The sequence below is a fragment of the Corticium candelabrum genome, chromosome 7 (genome assembly GCF_963422355.1).
Source record: "Corticium candelabrum chromosome 7, ooCorCand1.1, whole genome shotgun sequence".
NCBI lineage: Eukaryota > Metazoa > Porifera > Homoscleromorpha > Homosclerophorida > Plakinidae > Corticium > Corticium candelabrum.
Window position 1 is genome coordinate 2,404,023 of NC_085091.1, and position 12,500 is coordinate 2,416,522.

Here is a 12,500-nt window from a genome sequence, read left to right on the forward strand (position 1 = left end):
AATAAGTCTATACCATGTACAAATACAACATTATAAACTAACAGGAATTTGCACAACCAAACGTTTTTGACTAATATCAATTAGAGCACATTTGCATATTAGCCTTCGTGGAGTAATAAAAGGAAAGTGACTTTCACTGTAGTTTCTCCTTTGCAGGGAAAGCAAGCCTGAATCAAAATCAACTGAAGTTGAACTTGGCTTGATCCACTCCACTCTGGCAAGGGTATGGCGTAACAGTTTGATCTCGTCTGTTCCAGATTCTCTAATATAAACAAGTGCTTGAAGAAAAAACAAAACATTGCCAATGTATGGCTTCGTTACAAACTGATCTTGGTCATCGAGGATTGTCCAGTACACTAGAACGGCATTTGTTCGATTTGTTCTGTTCATCTCTGAACTAAAGACACATCCATTGACCATACATCGTGCAAACAAGTCAATCTTCCTGGCAACACAGACTAACTTGTCACCATAAACTTGCTGAAAGTGTTTGACAAGCAAAGCCTGTACATTATCTGCCAAAGTAAAATTTTTCTAGCTGGGTGACAAAGACTAACTGGCCAAGAGTTCATTGAATCATCATCTTCATCGGCATCTAACATTAGCTGCACGCGCATAAGGTCTTCTCCTTCAGCATTAGTAATTCTAGTAGATGCGGCTAATTGTAATCTACTAGGCAGCCACCTGCCAAAATCCAAGTTCGTCACTATATCAGTCCAACTTTCATAAAGAGCATACAGATCAGCAGGAATTGAAGGTAGCTGTGGCAGATCCACAGGATCGATGAAAGAGCTCTCCAGCTGATATTGCACATGATATCTTCTAAATAACTGCCCTTCAATTGATATTCCATTAGTCGGAGCATTGCCAACAACAGCATTCTCACGTTCATAAGCAAACAACCAAAAATTGTTTGCAGGTCCAAAGTCATTCAGACAATCTGCCGTGTGTAATGCCATGTGATAGTTAACAGTGACATTCCATTTCCCATAGGCCTTACAATAGGCCTCATGATGACGTTGTATTTTAACTTCTATCAGATCAATGATTTCTTGTGTAGGTGAATCATCTATTAAAAGCTCGACTACTTCTGCTAGCAGTCGAAGACTTGTGTAAACAGTAGGTAGAACAAGTTTTATGAAGCATGCCCTGGCATATATAACAATGAAATGTTTCCATTGAGCTGCTGTCATTTTAGCACGATGATCACCGTCAACAACCTTGCCAGGAAGCCTACCAATGTCCAACGGCAGCTGCTGGTTTAAAGCTTTTATTCGTTGTTTCGATATGACTTGATTTGCAGATAGCATAGAAAATGAATCATTACTAGTTCCCAGGATAAGCGATATTTCATGAGATACCAATCCCAAAAAGAAGCAATGCATCGGATTGACAGCTGCTATCTTTACAGGGTCAAAATATGGCAATCTTAACAGTTCCGAATATCTACTCCATTGGTTTTCGCAAGATGGTCCTGTTGAGCCTTAGTTGAAGCGTCTCTGTATGCCAGTGCCTGCTGTCAAACCTCTGCTCCACTTCTCAAAGGTATAGACAAAGAAGTCTCCCCATTGGTGTAGTAGCTCATTTTGCATGATGCTCCATGTGTTCCCGGTTCTCTCTCAGCTTGAAATTTGCACTTGCTACAACCAAGATCTGCTTTGTGACCCAAAAACTGCAAAACCTTTCGAGATGCTGGTAAATCACAAGACACACACACAAGAGCTGCTTTCACTGCTTTGATAGAACCATCAGCTAGAACAACTTCTATACCATTCCACAACAGCTCCAAGTCATCAACTAAAGGTCTTAGAAAGTCATTGATATGTAGCTTTGGTTCAGATGGACCTGGTATAATGCCGACAAGCATAGTCCACCTCTGTTTCATCTGCTGTTTACGTGGTAGGTTCAGAACCGACATGAACATAACACCAACTTTATACGGTGAACGAGAAAAAGGACAAAACCAATCCACATTGACAGTCAACCCAATACTGAATTTGTCACTAAAAAATTGACAGCCTCTATTGTCCTTCAACTGGCGCCATACGTTTCCATGCCAAACATCCCATATTCCTTTACGCAATGCAGGAGGCACATTGCCCGAATCATCCAGTGGAGCATCTAGCAAATCCACAAACTGCTGTCTCTTAAAGAAAGTTTTCAGTAGCTCCGAAGGAGGGTAATAGCAAAATGTCTTGAAAGGAACCCATTTGAAATTGCCAAAGCTAAGATTCTTTTTGTAAAGAAGCGGCTCATTGCATACTTTTCTACGAATTCTTTGCTGGCAGTGTTGCTCGCAATAATCTAGTGGCTTTACCATTTTGCAATCGTCAAAGATATACACGTGTGAACACCCTGGACAGACAACATAAGTGACAGCCGATTTAGGATGTTTGCTAATCCGGGAACATGCAAGCAGTTTCTGCATTGTTGTAGGAAAATGGTGTTGCAGAGGATGAGTTACCACTGCTAGTAAGACCGCAATAATTTTCATAAAAAGAATCATCACCATATTGCTAACATGGTACTTTAATTGAAGCTTTAGCAGCAGCACAGCAAACCACTGACTCAGAGACAAGCAATCACCATCTTCTGATGTTTGAGAAGCCTTTGGAGACTGCTGCAGATCACTGTCCTTTTGTCTATCTTCGGTAGATTCACAAGAAGAAACTGCTTGTAATTCTCCACCGATAGCATCATGAACTGCATTTTCCATATCCAACTCATCAGGTATGACTTTTGCTGTTGATGGTTTAGTGTGCACGTGAGCTGCAGCTAAGTCAATCGTATCTTCAACAGATAACTTCTCAGTCTGGTCAGATGATCCCTCATCATAACTAAATATGCCTTGATCATTAATGAAGCTGTCATCCCTTCTGCTTGAAGTTTCATCATCTGATGTCTCTGAAGTCTCTGATGTCTCAAGTCTTGACATGCTTTGACTGTTCATTTCAAACTCAGCGTCACTAGATGCATTCTGGTACACAAAAGCTACAGTTACCTGATGTCACACACACATACACACACACACACACACACACACACACACACACACACACACACACACACACACACACACACACAATTGTAGTCAAGTTAAGCAAAGAGCACATCTTTCAGAAACACCAAAATATCCAGAATCCCATACTTGAGACAGAATGGTAAGATAAGTATGCCAGTACACTACAATTCTACTTACCTGATCAACCAAAGAATGCTGTGAGTGATCTTCATAATCTTTATTCACTTTAGATTGAAGATTTTCAAGATGCTCTGGGAGCATATCATGTACTGAAAAGCCAGCAAAATTGATCAACACAAAAGGCTCTCTTGGGTTTATTAATTAACTAATTTAATTAGCATTCAGTTGTAAAAACCTGGGTAATAGCTATATATAGGATAGTTTCAATAGCTAACACCCCCACCAAACAATTGTTTTCAATAGCGTCTGACAAAGTGTGCGTTCACGTCTTCTGGTCGTCCCTTATAATTAATTACCTTGTGCTGCTGTGTCGGGTTGTGCTTGCGACGTCTGATCTAGACTCTGTCGCTCTACGTCGACATGTTCCATTACACCGAACTCAGTTGCATGTCTTGATCGTGTAGATCTCGATACCACTTTTTTGCCACGGCAAATGGCACAGTAGCAAGTTACTCGTTTCGATTGAAGACACGATGTTACACCTCGAGCTCTCTTCGACAGCAATCTTTTCCTTCCGGACTCCATAGATGTGCCACGCTCACACGTAGACGTGAATTTTAGTAGAAACAGCAACCGATGCCTCTAGCCACCACACAACGACTGCTACTACTGTACTAAGAAATTTTAGAGTAGCATACGCTGACCCTTTATAGTGTCTGTTCAATCTGGCGCACGTTAGATAGATGTTTTGAACATGCGTACTAATCTTGTTAGCTAGGCGCCAAAGTTTGAAATTTACAGTGTCATCTCACAAAGGATTCTTCAGTCACTCAATTCTTATTATAGAAAAATGTCGACCAGTGAGCTTTTGAAAGAGCTTGCAGGTTTGCAAGAACGCATTGACCACTTGGAACGAGAAAAAAGAACTGACGACATTTCTGCGACTGGCAATTCCTCAAAACCGAGGCCACGGGAAGTTATTCCGACGGTAAAAGCGCTAAGTATGCGTTGTAGCGAGGTAGATGTCAGTATGAAATTGTAAATTTCCGGAAATGGACCGGAAGGCGGCTTCTTCAGTAGAGAATGGTTATTAATTTTATTTTTCTAATAGGCGGCACTGAAACGGCTCTTTGGCGACATGTCACTTGAAATCAAACCTGCAGAAAGACCATGGCAAGATGTTGCTGCAGAACTAAAAAGACTCTTGTGCAAATGCTCAGAGCGGGAGGCAATTGTCGAAATATTGATGACACCACAATATTAAGACGTGTGCGTCAGTTTTATGTCGCACCAAGTCAGACTGTAACTGCAGCCAAAAACACAGAGAAGAGACGTCGAAGACGGCAACAACTTAAAATCAGCGCAGCGACTTACGCAAGCATTTTAATCTAGCTGATATATTAACGAATGCAATTCCTAGTGCAACGGTTTGTATTACCCAGAATTTAAATTGAATAAAACTTTAATTAAAGTTGATTTCACATATGCGTAGATAAATTACGGGTATGTAGTTGTACTCTGAGTAATCTGCATGAAGATGAAGAGTACTGTATATGCATGTACAGTTGGGTTTCTGTTGCAGACCTACAGGCGTCAGAAAGTGGCCGAGGCTATTAGAAAAAACGAGCTTTCAGCAGAGACCAGAGACGTGTCATTGTTCAGATCTGCCATTCCCAGATTGACAGATAAACAAGTTTCGCCTGCACCAAATAGCAGCGATGAACATGCTAAACTGAAGAAAAAAAGTTGCAAGTTAAACACCTGAAACGAATGAGAGAGTTGGCAGCAGTAAAGAGGCGAGTTCAAGACAAGGTGTGCCCGGACTGGAGACAGAAGGCAGTTAAAGAAGGCTTCTCAATTAGCGGTATATTTGAGACAATCATGTGTCATAATCTCTAACAGACAATTGGTCAGACTACACATACACCACGCACACACACACATACACACACACACACACACACACACACACACACACACACACACACACACACACACACACACAACATATGTAACCCTTGCATTTAAACTGTTAAAACACTGTACTGATGTTGTGCTTGTTACTGGTAGATTCAGGAGAAGAGTCGAGTGATGCAGGGGCCAACTGCAGGTGCATTGCTTATTTCAATTGCTGGGATCGAAATACCCTAACATAATCGTTGTTTGAAATTGTAGTGAATTAGCTGACAAAGACAATCAAATGTCAGGTATACCAACTAAATGCAATGGCCTCAGTGGCATGTGAACACGTGTACAGTAGTAAGTTACTATTTTACTAAGTGTAAGGGAAAAGATTATCTTATTCTTCCTGTACAAGCAAATAAGCAATAGTATTGATATGCTATATGGGGGCGAGGAAGATGAAGTGAGCTACTTGTAACGCACTATATAATGCTATTGAAAATATTACAATCATGTACATTAGTAGACATGCATAGCATTGCCAATGCAAAGTATTTTGTCAATATTGCACATGTAGAGTATGAAGCAGAATATGACGATTCTGATGTAATTCCTGCAACACCAGAACATAGTGCAAGTAAGTATATACAGAGTACAGTATGTCTAATGTTGAGTTTTGCTTGCGATAATTACATGTACATTGGTATAATACTGTTTAGTGTACGTTGTATGTACTTGTAGTGGCTGTATACTATCATGGAATCTTGTATTTAACAAGATAATATATCCTTTATTATTGTGAATTCAGATTATGAGCATAAATCAGATGTACCGGTAGCTGTGACATCTCCAAAACATAGACAAGGTGAGTATTATTATATATGTGCACACTATATTATGATGGCAACTTTTAATTTGAGCAGCTAGCATTTTGTTTGTTGATTAATATTATTGATATTAATATTACTTATAATGATATTTATAATTACTATTTTATTCCTGGGGAAAGCCTTGAGTACACATCTTATTTATATTAACAAATTAAACGGCATACTGGTAATTTGTTGTCATCAAGTCTTTGTTTCCTTACTACATTTCCAGAAGGATCACTCTGCTGTTATTTGCAACTATATAGTATCTGTATATTTCTGATGGCAACTTTGCGATTGTAATTTGTTATTATTCCAGATGATGAGGTCGATGATATGTTCGAAGATCTATTGCCTCTTGCAGCCAGCTTTGACGCTTTTCCATCTACACAGAATCAAGGTGACAAATAAGCATTCAAGTAACTGTATTTGTCTATTTAAACACTAGGTGTGCACGTATCTGGTGTTTAAACCTACACACAATTTTATTGCATTGCATACGCGGAATAGTCAATTGACCTCTTCCCAGCTCTGGGTACTTTGGTAGTAACTATTCAATAGTTATAACATGGGTGGTAGGGATGTTGGCGTGTTATAAGACTCCAAGCCGTGAGGGCTTTAAGCCTTATCACTGAGATAATTGATTGAGCTTCAGGCAAGGTTCAATTATCAAGGTGCTAAGTGCTTGCAGCTGTTATATCGTTGACCTTAGGTGTTGTATTGCTGATATAACACCTGCAATGGACCAATGAGCGCACCTAAAGGTCACATGATATATTATAAATTTGTCAGGACAGCATGTGTCTGTGCCTATCACATTCCGAGAACTTTCACTTTGTAAACATATAAAACTTTGATAAGAAGGTAGTAACCCAGAGCCACACTGAGACAAGCAAGCCACCTATGAAGCTCTGGAGGTTGGCAGTTTGATGGGCTGATGGCTAATGTAGCCCCAAGAATGTCATCTTTTGTTAAACGAATCAGATTCAGCAATAAGTCAAACAATAAATTATAGTGTGAGTCAAATGTCATTCCATATGTGGTTGCTACCAATTCGAAGTCCTCATCTATCTATCTATATATATATATATATATATATATATATATAAATTTTATTTTATACACTAAGTGAGCAAGTCCCAAAGAGAGTCACTAGAAGAATGCAGTTGCATACAACCGTGCACTAAACGAGCATTAAATAACCAGAGTTTCAGAGATAATTGTTCTATGAGGTTCTGGAAGGCTTGAGAAAGGGATGTTGTGTTACAGGTGGTAGTCTTCGACGCGATAATCTTTAGAGTCTTCAAGCTTGAAGGTGTCCAATAACCTAGGGTCTCCAAAGCCAGAGGGAAGAACTCTCCGGCAGCAGCAGTGACGACATCATCACGGTAGGCATCTTTTTCCATTTCACCCGCCAATGCGGCGGCACCTGCACTGGTTGCAGCGGCAACGATGTAGCTGGGTTGGAGAGGATTTCTAACAGTTATGTCAAAGAAAGCAGGTTTTCCATTGGTAAAATCAGGATGATAAATGTCACCTGGTCGATGAAGATTTCGGCCACCTATTCTCTGTTCCTTCTTTACTCCACTATTGTCGGTGTGGAGGGCGTGCCAGACAATATCCCTCAAACTGTCATGTCGTTTTGTTCGCAAGGGGCCACTTCCATAGCTTAAGGCGTGGTCCCCAAACTGATCAATGATATTACCACACACACATCTTTGGCATTTGGATGTGGTGGAAATATTGGTAATTCCAGCCAGATCCTATTGATGTGATGAACTCATGTTTTGAAAATGCCAGCCCAAGTTTTTCACTGGGAACAGCCCTGAGCCAGGCTCCAGCGTGAGTGGACGAGATGGTATTGACACGAGCAAGATCTCTTATGCTGCTGTTGTTTTCCAAAGAAGCATAAACCACGTCATCTATTTGGCCCTGAAATCAAGCCAGACTTAACACAATTTCAGAACAACGTGCTGGAGCGTGGCTAAGAGCCGTTCCCAACCGAAACCTTGGCCTTTCCATGACCAGGGATGAGTTCTGTATTGCTGTTTGTTTATGGTTGGGCATAACTCTTTTTCCAGTACATCCTTCTGCTGTAAGATGAAATTAAGTGTGGTCAGTTAATTGACGGTTTTGGTGACCATCTCCTTGTCAGACTAATTTACGGTCAAAACGTCATGACGTTTTCGGAGACATTATCTTCAATGCTTTATTGATAGATGACAAAGGCACTTCGATTCAAAGGAGCAGAGATTCTTGTCAGACACCTGTGATCGCCCTGGAGACGCCTTCCACCCTAAGTTTTTGACTGGTCGTCTTGCTTACTTTTGATATAACTGTACACAATTCATTTCAACCTAAATTTGTGTCAAGTTCAGCAACTGTTGCAGGTGCCGCCAGTCTGGCTGGGGAGATTGACAAAGACACCAAATATGATGACTTCTGCCAGCCTGGAAACTTTGAGAGCCATTGCTACCAAAACAATTACTTCAAACAACATTCCGTAATTTTCACAGGCCTACAATAACCTTATGCAGCAGCTGTCAGTTAGCTTGTGGAAGTTTAATGCTAGACTGATAGAAAGTAGACTACTTTTAGATTCAAATGACTGTTTTTGGGATTTGCCTGTTATGTCTGTTTCTTCCTTGTTATACATATATAATTTACATAGCAAGAAAATCCAACAAGTCATTGTTTGCATCTAGAAGACAACTTTGTAACATTCTATCATTGTACTTCCAAAGAGTGACAGAGAGTTGTTCCGTTAGATTCCTGACAGCCATGGAAAAAGGGATGTTGTTTACTGTAATTACTTTAGAAGCAATGATTTTCAGTGTCACAAGACTTGAAAATACGGATCATTGTTTTGACTAATATATATTGGTTAACTTAAGACAGTTGTTCAATGTCATTTCTGTCAGTCTGACAGTTTCGTCTTTTGTGTCTGTACCAATGGAGTAATAGCGGAATTACTTTTTATAGGTTTGACAGAATTGACGACTGTACATGTAAGGAGCAAAAAAAGGAAAACCTTGTCATTGAAAGAATCCAGCTGCAGGGGAAGAGACCAGCGCATAAAGGTTCTGCAAGAATTGACATGTAATGACTTTGTTGAGGACACATGCACAGAAAATTACTCTCACTTAGAAGAGCCAAGCCAAAGCATTTTGCAGAGGAGAGTAATATTAGAGACACATGATAATGACACTTACGAGTATTAGATAATATTTTAGTTATAACTAATTAATAATTAATTAGTAGTTATAACTAATTAATAATTAATTATAACTAATTATTAATTAATTAATAGCTGTTTTATTTGTAATAGCTGCACTACGTATAGTAAAAAACCACGTTACCATTGTGTTTTAGCCAGCCTATGTTCATTCACTGTGCTTACAGGACCGCGTTCAATCTACTTATCAATCAGATATGTGATTATAGGACTGCGTCTGACCTTCTCTTGAATCATATAGGGTGTGATTATAAGACTGCCTCTGACCTTCTCCTGAATCATATAGGGTGTGATTATAGGATCTGTTTCATGCATACCTCATGGGTGTGATTTCTAAGATCCCAAGAATCCAATCAGAAATCTACTACATGATTACATATACTGTTTTACCTGTGTACAATTGTGTGTGTGTGTGTGTGTGTGTGTGTGTGTGTGTGTGTGTGTGTGTGTGTGTGTGTGTGTGTGTCTGTGTGTGTGACATCAGGTAACTGTAGCTTTTGTGTACCAGAATGCATCTAGTGACGCTGAGTTTGAAATGAACAGTCAAAGTATGTCAAGACTTGAGACATCAGAGACTTCAGAGACATCAGATGATGAAACTTCAAGCAGAAGGGATGACAGCTTCATTAATTAATGATCAAGGCATATTTAGTTATGATGAGGGATCATCTGACCAGACTGAGAAGTTATCTGTTGAAGATACGATTGACTTAGCTGCAGCTCACGTGCACACTAAACCATCAACAGCAAAAGTCATACCTGATGAGTTGGATATGGAAAATGCAGTTCATGATGCTATCGGTGGAGAATTACAAGCAGTTTCTTCTTGTGAATCTACCGAAGATAGACAAAAAGACAGTGATCTGCAGCAGTCTCCAAAGGCTTCTCAAACATCAGAAGATGCTGATTGCTTGTCTCTGAGTCAGTGGTTTGCTGTGCTGCTGCTAAAGCTTCAATTAAAGTACCATGTTAGCAATATGGTGATGATTCTTTTTATGAAAATTATTGCGGTCTTACTAGCAGTGGTAACTCATCCTCTGCAACACCATTTTCCTACAACAATGCAGAAACTGCTTGCATGTTTCCGGATTAGCAAACATCCTAAATCGGCTGTCACTTATGTTGTCTGTCCAGGGTGTTCACACTTGTATATCTTTGACGATTGCAAAATGGTAAAGTCACTAGATTATTGCGAGCAACACTGCCAGCAAAGAATTCGTAGAAAAGTATGCAATGAGCCGCTTCTTTACAAAAAGAATCTTAACTTTGGCAATTTCAAATGGGTTCCTTTCAAGAAATTTTGCTATTACCCTGCTTCGGAGCTACTGAAAACTTTCTTTAAGAGACAGCAGTTTGTGGATTTGCTAGAGGCTCCACTGGATGATTCGGGCAATGTGCCTCCTGCATTGCGTAAAGGAATATGGGATGTTTGGCATGGAAACGTATGGTGCCAGTTGAAGGACAATAGAGGCTGTCAATTTTTGGTGACAAATTCAATATTGGGTTGACTCTCAATGTGGATTGGTTTTGTCCTTTTTCTCGTTCACCGTATAAAGTTGGTGTTATGTTCATGTCGGTTCTGAACCTACCACGTAAACAGCAGATGAAACAGAGGTGGACTATGCTTGTCGGCATTATACCAGGTCCATCTGAACCAAAGCTACATATCAATGACTTTCTAAGACCTTTAGTTGATGACTTGGAGCTGTTGTGGAATGGTATAGAAGTTGTTCTAGCTGATGGTTCTATCAAAGCAGTGAAAGCAGCTCTTGTGTGTGTGTGTCTTGTGATTTACCAGCATCTCGAAAGGTTTTGCAGTTTTTGGGTCACAAAGCAGATCTTGGTTGTAGCAAGTGCAAATTTCAAGCTGAGAGAGAACCGGGAACACATGGAGCATCATGCAAAATGAGCTACTACACCAATGGGGAGACTTCTTTGTCTATACCTTTGAGAAGTGGAGCAGAGGTTTGACAGCAGGCACTGGCATACAGAGACGCTTCAACTAAGGCTCAACAGGACCATCTTGCGAAAACCAATGGAGTAAGATATTCGGAACTGTTAAGATTGCCATATTTTGACCCTGTAAAGATGGCAGCTGTCGATCCGATGCATTGCTTCTTTTTGGGATTGGTATCTCATGAAATATCGCTTATCCTGGGAACTAGTAATGATTCATTTTCTATGCTATCTGCAAATCAAGTCATATTGAAACAACGAATAAAAGCTTTAAACCAGCAGCTGCCGTTGGACATTGGTAGGCTTCCTGGCAAGTTTGTTGACGGTGATCATCGTGCTAGAATGACAGCAGCTCAATGGAAACATTTCATTGTTATATATGCCAGAGCATGCTTCATAAAACTTGTTCTACCTACTGTTTACACAAGTCTTCGACTGCTAGCAGAAGTAGTCGAGCTTTTAATAGATGATTCACCTACACAAGAAATCATTGATCTGATAGAAGTTAAAATACAACGTCATCATGAGGCCTATTGTAAGGCCTATGGGAAATGGAATGTCACTGTTAACTATCACATGGCATTACACATGGCATTACACACGGCAGATTGTCTGAATGACTTTGGACCTGCAAACAATTTTTGGTTGTTTGCTTATGAACGTGAGAATGCTGTTGTTGGCAATGCTCCGACTAATGGAATATCAATTGAAGGGCAGTTATTTAGAAGATATCATGCGCAATATCAGCTGGAGAGCTCTTTCATCGATCCTGTGGATCTGCCACAGCTACCTTCAATCCCTGCCGATCTGTATGCTCTTTATGAAAGTTGGACTGATATAGTGACGAACTTGGATTTTGGCAGGTGGCTGCCTAGTAGATTACAATTAGCCGCATCTACTAGAATTACTAATGCTGAAGGAGAAGACCTTATGCGCGTGCAGCTAATGTTAGATGCCGATGAAGATGATGATTCAATGGACTCTTGGCCAGTTAGTCTTTGTCACCCAGCTAGAAAAATTTTACTTTGGCAGATAATGTACAGGCTTTGCTTGTCAAACACTTTCAGCAAGTTTATGGTGACAAGTTAGTCTGTGTTGCCAGGAAGATTGACTTGTTTGCACGATGTATGGTCAATGGATGTGTCTTTAGTTCAGAGATGAACAGAACAAATCGAACAAATGCCGTTCTAATGTACTGGACAACCCTCGATGACCAAGATCAGTTTGTAACGAAGCCATACATTGGCAATGTTTTGTTTTTTCTTCAAGCACTTGTTTATATTAGAGAATCTGGAACAGACGAGATCAAACTGTTACGCCATACCCTTGCCAGAGTGGAGTGGATCAAGCCAAGTTCAACTTCAGTTGATTTTGATTCAGGCTTGCTTTCCCTGCA

At 40.1% G+C, this 12,500-nt stretch overlaps 3 protein-coding genes and 1 long non-coding RNA gene across 4 annotated transcripts in view; 1 reads left to right on the forward strand and 3 right to left on the reverse strand.

The window, feature by feature from the left end:
* Positions 1-1,371, reverse strand: part of LOC134182581 (uncharacterized) — a 1,439-nt gene extending 68 nt beyond the window's left edge. Inside the window, exon 1 of the mRNA XM_062650001.1 lies at positions 1-1,371. This exon is cut by the window's left edge and continues 68 nt beyond it. Within this exon, the coding sequence (XP_062505985.1) occupies positions 459-1,310 (852 nt within the window). The 5' untranslated portion in view covers positions 1,311-1,371 and the 3' untranslated portion in view covers positions 1-458.
* Positions 1,372-1,519: 148 nt separating this feature from the next.
* On the reverse strand, positions 1,520-3,727 carry LOC134182443 (uncharacterized). Its single transcript, XM_062649845.1, has 3 exons — positions 3,499-3,727; positions 3,200-3,291; positions 1,520-2,977 (listed from the first exon to the last, which is right to left on the reverse strand). Exons 1-3 carry the CDS (start codon positions 3,725-3,727, stop codon positions 1,520-1,522), a joined length of 1,779 nt encoding a protein of 592 aa, XP_062505829.1.
* A 1,520-nt stretch (positions 3,728-5,247) lies between these two features.
* On the forward strand, positions 5,248-9,493 carry LOC134182575 (uncharacterized). The gene is made up of 6 exons (XM_062649995.1): positions 5,248-5,252; positions 5,318-5,349; positions 5,622-5,681; positions 5,853-5,909; positions 6,233-6,313; positions 8,896-9,493. Exons 2-6 carry the CDS (start codon positions 5,343-5,345, stop codon positions 9,132-9,134), a joined length of 444 nt encoding a protein of 147 aa, XP_062505979.1. The 5' UTR covers positions 5,248-5,252; positions 5,318-5,342; the 3' UTR covers positions 9,135-9,493.
* A 1,420-nt stretch (positions 9,494-10,913) lies between these two features.
* LOC134182573 (uncharacterized) lies at positions 10,914-12,496 on the reverse strand. Its single transcript, XR_009970362.1, has 3 exons — positions 12,429-12,496; positions 11,521-11,579; positions 10,914-11,441 (listed from the first exon to the last, which is right to left on the reverse strand). It is a non-coding gene; the product is annotated as an uncharacterized LOC134182573 (long non-coding RNA).
* Between the last annotated feature and the right edge of the window lie 4 nt (positions 12,497-12,500).

Bases quoted from the DNA above. Each gene is read 5' to 3' on its own strand.
- LOC134182443 (XM_062649845.1), bottom strand. From the start codon at position 3,727: ATGGAGTCCGGAAGGAAAAGATTGCTGTCGAAGAGAGCTCGAGGTGTA. The intron at 3,292-3,498 runs GTAATTAATTAT...CTGGCTTTTCAG, and splicing joins ACCCGACACAGCAGCACAAG to TACATGATATGCTCCCAGAG. The intron at 2,978-3,199 runs GTAAGTAGAATT...TTTGTGTACCAG, and splicing joins AGCATTCTTTGGTTGATCAG to AATGCATCTAGTGACGCTGA.
- LOC134182575 (XM_062649995.1), top strand. The intron at 5,910-6,232 runs GTGAGTATTATT...TTATTATTCCAG, and splicing joins ATCTCCAAAACATAGACAAG to ATGATGAGGTCGATGATATG. The intron at 6,314-8,895 runs GTGACAAATAAG...TACTTTTTATAG, and splicing joins TCCATCTACACAGAATCAAG to GTTTGACAGAATTGACGACT.